This window comes from Pundamilia nyererei, unplaced genomic scaffold (genome assembly GCF_000239375.1).
Source record: "Pundamilia nyererei isolate P.nyererei 1_Seehausen unplaced genomic scaffold, PunNye1.0 scaffold00064, whole genome shotgun sequence".
NCBI lineage: Eukaryota > Metazoa > Chordata > Actinopteri > Cichliformes > Cichlidae > Pundamilia > Pundamilia nyererei.
In genome coordinates, this window is record NW_005187465.1 from 3,062,086 (window position 1) to 3,068,010 (window position 5,925).

General features: G+C 38.1%; 1 protein-coding gene across 1 annotated transcript; it reads left to right on the top strand.

The window, feature by feature from the left end:
- The first annotated feature begins 896 nt into the window (after positions 1–896).
- Positions 897–5,279, top strand: ppme1 (protein phosphatase methylesterase 1). The gene is made up of 14 exons (XM_005735611.2): positions 897–1,208; positions 1,726–1,819; positions 2,024–2,116; positions 2,278–2,335; positions 2,449–2,500; positions 2,822–2,976; positions 3,546–3,636; positions 3,875–3,940; positions 4,034–4,160; positions 4,257–4,386; positions 4,492–4,536; positions 4,622–4,686; positions 4,824–4,891; positions 5,140–5,279. Exons 1-14 carry the CDS (start codon positions 1,123–1,125, stop codon positions 5,141–5,143), a joined length of 1,134 nt encoding a protein of 377 aa, XP_005735668.1. The 5' UTR covers positions 897–1,122; the 3' UTR covers positions 5,144–5,279.
- The last annotated feature ends 646 nt before the right edge of the window (positions 5,280–5,925 follow it).

Genomic DNA, 5,925 nt, shown 5'->3' on the forward strand with positions numbered 1-5,925 from the left:
TGGGTTGCTGGGCTTGATGACTAAAGTTAACCTCTGCTTAATGTAACAATACAGGCCCAGTGATGTTTATTAAGAGTGAATCGCTGCTTGCAACAAAAGTTTAATGCAAGTCAATGTTATTTGTAACAATCCAGTTAGAGAATCAGCAGCTGTAACTGTGTCGTTGAATTTGAGAAGGCAGCTAATTACATTACTCCTTTACATTACTGCTCACTAAGTAACTAAAGTGAAATAACAGTTCTACACTGTTTATTTATTATTTAAAATCACATATAAATAGGGTAAGAATATTAAGTTAGGATAACATAAAACAGCATGTTTAAGTTCTGTTAACATAATCCCATTGTTAATGAAAAACAGCTTTAGTATTATAAAATAAATAAATAAATAGGATTACCTGAATTTAGCTGACCAAAAATATGGGTGGAATAAAAATATCTACATTTTTTGCCCATTACTCTGTTTTCATCCATTTATCCAGTTAGGGATCACAACGGGGGGATTAAGGCTTTTCGCGCTGTCACAGGGCAAGAGAGGAAGATACAACCCGCACAAGTCCGTCCCAGGGCAGACAACAACTCAAACCTACAGCTAGTTAAAAATCACTTGTTTCTCAAACATGCCTATCTTTACGTTGAGGCCGCGGTACGTTGAGGCCAGGTAATGCAGTCTGCAAAGGGGGCAGATGGACTTAAACCCACCTCCTTTTTTTGCTTTAAACTGACAGCGCTAGCTATCACGCTACTATACGTTACTCGGTTTACATTTGATATTCATAATAATCAGTCTCAGTTTTTAGTGTAAAGAGTCTGACTTTCATTCACGGTACTCCGAACTGCTGAGAGCTATGAAGTGTAAGCCGCTTTTGAATTGCAGTTGAATTTGTAGCCAGTAGATGGCGACGATGCTGTGAAATAATCTGCGTCAATCATCTGAGAAAAAGAGACCGTCATTTCAGCTGCCGAAGAAGAAGAACGCTAGCCGTTAGCTTGCCAGGCAAACGCAGTTTAACCAATGTCTGGCTAACATCGGTGTAGGTGTCGAAGAAAATCATATGCTGCGAAAGCGAGAGAAGGTCACATCAAAGAGTTCCTGACAAAGACCGGCCTCACTTTTGACAACATGGAGAAACAGTTGCATTTGAACCTGTTAGCCTCCAGACCTCCCATGGCAGGTGGTTTTCAGTCTGGCTCCAAAATGAAAATGGGGTGAGTTAGCTAGGATCTTAGCTTTTTTTTTTCTTCTTTTTTTTTTATCGTGACGTTTAGTTGTGTGCACTATCACGCCGGTTGTGTTTTTTTATTCCCAAAGCCAGGGAGTGTAATCGTATATTTAGACTCACTGAATTGCACTGCGTAACTGATTGCTTTAGCCCGGCTAGGTTAGCTGCATCTGCTACCAGAGCTTAGATAATCAGTGTTATACACCACTGATTGATTTAGCCTGGCGCTTTTGCGTGTTAGCATTTAAAATTTAAAAGGATATCCTTTCAGTCTGAAAATTCTGTTTTGTTTTTTATTATATTTTTTTGTCTTTTTGTTTATTTTTCTATTTTGTTATTATTGCAATGTTTGATGATGTGAAAAGAAGGGGAGAGTTATTTTTAGTCTGGAGGGTTTTTTGTCTTTCAATTGCTTCTACAAAGTTTAACAGTCCTGTTGCAGTGTTGAGTCACATCAGACATGGATTCGGTTACTTATTTACTTTTGCTCTTTTTATTTACAGACCTGGGCGTAAGAGAGATTTCTCTCCTCTGCCCTGGAGTCAGTATTTTGAAACCATGGAAGACATAGTGGTGGAAAATGAAAACGGCAAAGATATATCCTTGACTGCTGTTCCAGTTTGTAAGAGGAAATTGAGCATGAATGACACACACTTTGGGTCCAAGTCTTCAGATTTAACTCCTGATATCATTGTGCTATATGACTAGAGTATATGCAGAAGATTAATGTGCATTATTGTTGGACGAGCATCTGCTTACTTCATTATTCTTTCAATTAGTATTTCTTTGACCACTGTGAACATTTTCAGAATTTACTGCAGTGGCTCCCATGGTCCTGTGCTGCTCCTGCTTCACGGAGGAGGCCACTCTGCACTATCCTGGGCGGTGTTCACTGTGAGCTTCATAACTATTACAGACCCTTTGTGATCTGTTAGCAGTCTACATTAAAGCTAACAGCAATGTTGGGCAGAATATTTATAAAGCTTTTTTTTTTTATGTCAACATATCGTCTGTGATCTATTTAATTGAAATGATTTTTATCTATGTTCTTGCAGGCCATCATATACAGCAGGATTAATTGCAGGGTGGTAGCTATGGACCTCCGAGCTCATGGTAGGTTGCAGGACACAGCAAGTTTTTATTTTTGCACGTGGTTAGAGGATTATGGCATTCTTTGCCTCAGCGTACATGGATCAAATGAGTTAAATCTCTGTCATCACCTGCAGGTGACACTAAAGTGAAAAATCCTGAAGATCTCTCTGCAGATACGATGGCGAAGTAAGTCTTTAAGAGAACACAGTTTTTTGTGGGAATGGTTTTTAAACATCTGCTTTTGGGTTTACATCACAGGAACATATGGGACGCCACAGAAGGTGGTGATGATCCAGCAGGCATGAGTTTAATTAAGAAAGTTTTGATTTCACCGCTCATTAAACGTGGGAAGAGTGTGGTGACTTCCTGTGGCTCACATTTGGATTATTGATTGCGGTGTAAAATGTAAAAAGTAGTTACAAGCTTCCTGATTAGTTTCAATCATAACTGAAAAACAGGCTGACAGGTTATATTCTTGCTTCTTTTTTTTTTTTTTCTTCCCCAAAGGGATATTGGCAAAGTGGTGGAGGCACTTTATGGAGACAACCCACCTCCAATCATGCTTATTGGACACAGCATGGGAGGGGCCATTGCAGTTCACACTGCCACTGCCAATCATATACCATCCCTGCTTGGTCTGTGCGTCATTGACGTCGTAGAGGGTAAGCTCCACAGATAAGTGCATATTTCCAAAGTTGTTAAAGACAAATCCTGCGAGTTGCTTTGGTAACGCCTCAGGTCACTTATTTGGGCAGTTACTTTGAGGCCCTTACCTAAATGACTGAGGAGACTGAAAATGGCTTAAATGATCCACAAGTTGTTCTTCTATTCTGAATGGGCAAAGTCACATGTCAGTACAACTTCATTAACAGTCCAAATTTGATCAGTGACTGGCTTGTTCTACTAAGAGCACTTGAACAAATATTATGCTAATCAATGCTCTCAATACTGGGAACAAAGAAAAACAATGAGTATACTTAAACTCTTAAAACTGTGTGCACGAGTCTATGCAGCAACATGAGCAGATCACATAATTGGGTCTTTTCCAATACAGGATGCTCTCATTGATTTTTATGAGAGCATTTGCCATTTCTTCCATTTATTTATTTTTTTGTTGTTGTTTAGTTTTTTAATGATGTAAAATGTAAGTTATTATGCTGAATATTGTTAATAAATGCCATAAGCACTAATTGTGGGTTTGTTAAATAATTTTGTTTGTGTTAACACTCAGGGACAGCAATGGATGCTTTGAACAGTATGCAGAATTTCCTCAGAAGTCGGCCAAAAACATTTAGATCTCTGGAAAATGCGATTGAGTGGAGGTAAATGTTAAACAGTGAGCCACACTGCTGCATCTTTTTGTTTGATTAGATTACATCATACATATATATTCTGTCTTTTAGTTTGCAAATTGTGCCAAGTGTTATTTGTCCAAAGCACACTGAAATAACTTCTTTATTTATTTATTTGTTCGTTGCAGTTCCTTACCTTGAAGAGCTTCAATTCTTAATTGTTGTATACAAGTGCCTAAAGGTGTTCTTCACCTTTTTTTCCTTTCAGTGTGAAGAGTGGCCAGATCCGAAACATCGAGTCAGCCCGGGTGTCCATGGGAGGCCAAGTGAAAAAGTGTGTCTGGGCTCTCTCTTCTCTGCAGTTTTTTCCGTGTGGGTTTGTGGCTTTAACTGACCGTTTCAATTTCCTCTCTTGTGACTTTTACAGATGTGAGGAATCCAGCAGCAGTTCAGGGGTGTCTAATAGCATTGGTGAAGGTATTATAGAAGAAGAGGAAGATGAGGAAGCAGAAGAAGAATCCAGCAAGAAAAGAGCAAAGGAGGATGACCAGGAGGTTTGGTCTCTTGCTTCTTAGTTTTCTCTTGTCATCTGTAAGTGTTTTGGAAAGAGATTGAAAGCTATAAAAGAGTATTTGAATTCTTTCACACAGACGAAAAAGGAGAGCATCTTCACCTGGAGAGTAGAGCTTTCCAAGACAGAAAAATATTGGGAGGGTTGGTTCAAGGGTCTGTCTGCCCTCTTTCTCACCACCCCTGTGCCAAAACTGCTCCTTCTCGCAGGTTTGATTTATTCTTTTTTTTTTTTTTTTCTCAAATATCTAGTAGTTTAAATAGGACACACACACTGACTGCACAGTTTCACGTCTGACTTATCTCGTTGTACAGGAATAGACAGGCTTGACAAAGATCTTACCATTGGACAGATGCAGGGTAAAGTGCACAGATTGTTTCTCCCTTTTTTTTTGCAATTTTCTGTAAGAATAAACGCATTTAAAAAAATATTATTTGTTTGCAGGAAAGTTTCAGATGCAGGTCCTCCCTCAGTGCGGTCACGCTGTTCACGAGGATGCACCTGAGAAAGTGAGCGTTCTTACCCGAATTTACTGGCACTGTACTCATGTCAGAGGCCCATAACGTTATATATTTATGTATGCGTGCTGCGTGTTGTTATGTCTGTTTTCAATGTTTTAACTTGCTCCTCTGACATCTGTTGCTAGGTAGCAGATGCACTAGCAACATTTATGGTTCGGCACAAATTCACTGAGTTTAAGGAGGGATACCTGTGGTAAGTGAACTCACTACTAAGGAATGAGGTTGTTAAATTTCCAAGAGATGCATTAATTATATGTAGAATAATATGATAATCGTTTCAGTTCTGCTTTAACAATAAAAATCTAGATTTTTAAATTGGTTGATAAGGAATTTATCCTTGCTTGTTCCTGTCAGGGAGGCTGGAATAAATGGTAATGGTAGAGACACATGAAGAATTCACCTAATCTTACTTGATTCCATTTTTCTTATCTTTTTCTGCAGCTAATTTCCAGTTTTGCGTCTACATATAGCCAGCAGCCGTAGAAGAAGTGTCTCAAGATTTATCAATATCATTGTCCAATTAAGGAAAATATAGCTGCTATTATTATTATTATTATTATTATTATTATTATTATTATGCTTTTGTCATGTTGATATTTTTGCCTTTCTGCTTTGCCTTATTTTTATTTTAAATCATCAGATTTGCTTGTATGTTTCCTTTTTGTTTATATATTTTTTTTAAATTTCTGATTTGTAATGCTCTCCTGTTTTATTTTGAGTGATTGCATCATTATTAATGTGTCTAATGTTTGAATTTAAACAGTGATTAAAGATGGATACAGCCAGTAGTGTCACCCAGTCTTTTAATATGTGCGTGTTAATATGCATGTTGTACTTACTTCTAGTTTTCTATCGTTTCTATGCTGTTCGCACTAGAATAACTACTAGAACGTTCTGCTGTTCTGAGTGAGTTCTGGTTGTTAGTCCCTTTTTTTTTCTTTTTTATCCAGTAGGTGAATTAAGTTGACCAGGTGCCCCAGTTTGTAAAAGCCTGAATGGCACATTCAGCTCTTGTCCAGCAATGTTTCAACACATTGTTTACAACACCTAGATTATTGAATCTTGGACACAGTTGGGTGTTCCAGCAGGAAAATGATGTAAAAATCGGTTTTGGAATGGATAAAGCACGCTAACAGTGAGTATCCTCGACACTACTGAAAATATGTCCACTGCATTTAAAAGTTGGTCTGTGCCAAGAAACCCCAAAATTTACATGATTTCTGTCAA

Bases quoted from the DNA above. Each gene is read 5' to 3' on its own strand.
- ppme1 (XM_005735611.2), top strand. From the start codon at position 1,123: ATGGAGAAACAGTTGCATTTGAACCTGTTAGCCTCCAGACCTCCCATG. The intron at 3,637-3,874 runs GTAAATGTTAAA...TTTTCCTTTCAG, and splicing joins GAAAATGCGATTGAGTGGAG to TGTGAAGAGTGGCCAGATCC. The intron at 4,537-4,621 runs GTAAAGTGCACA...ATTTGTTTGCAG, and splicing joins TACCATTGGACAGATGCAGG to GAAAGTTTCAGATGCAGGTC.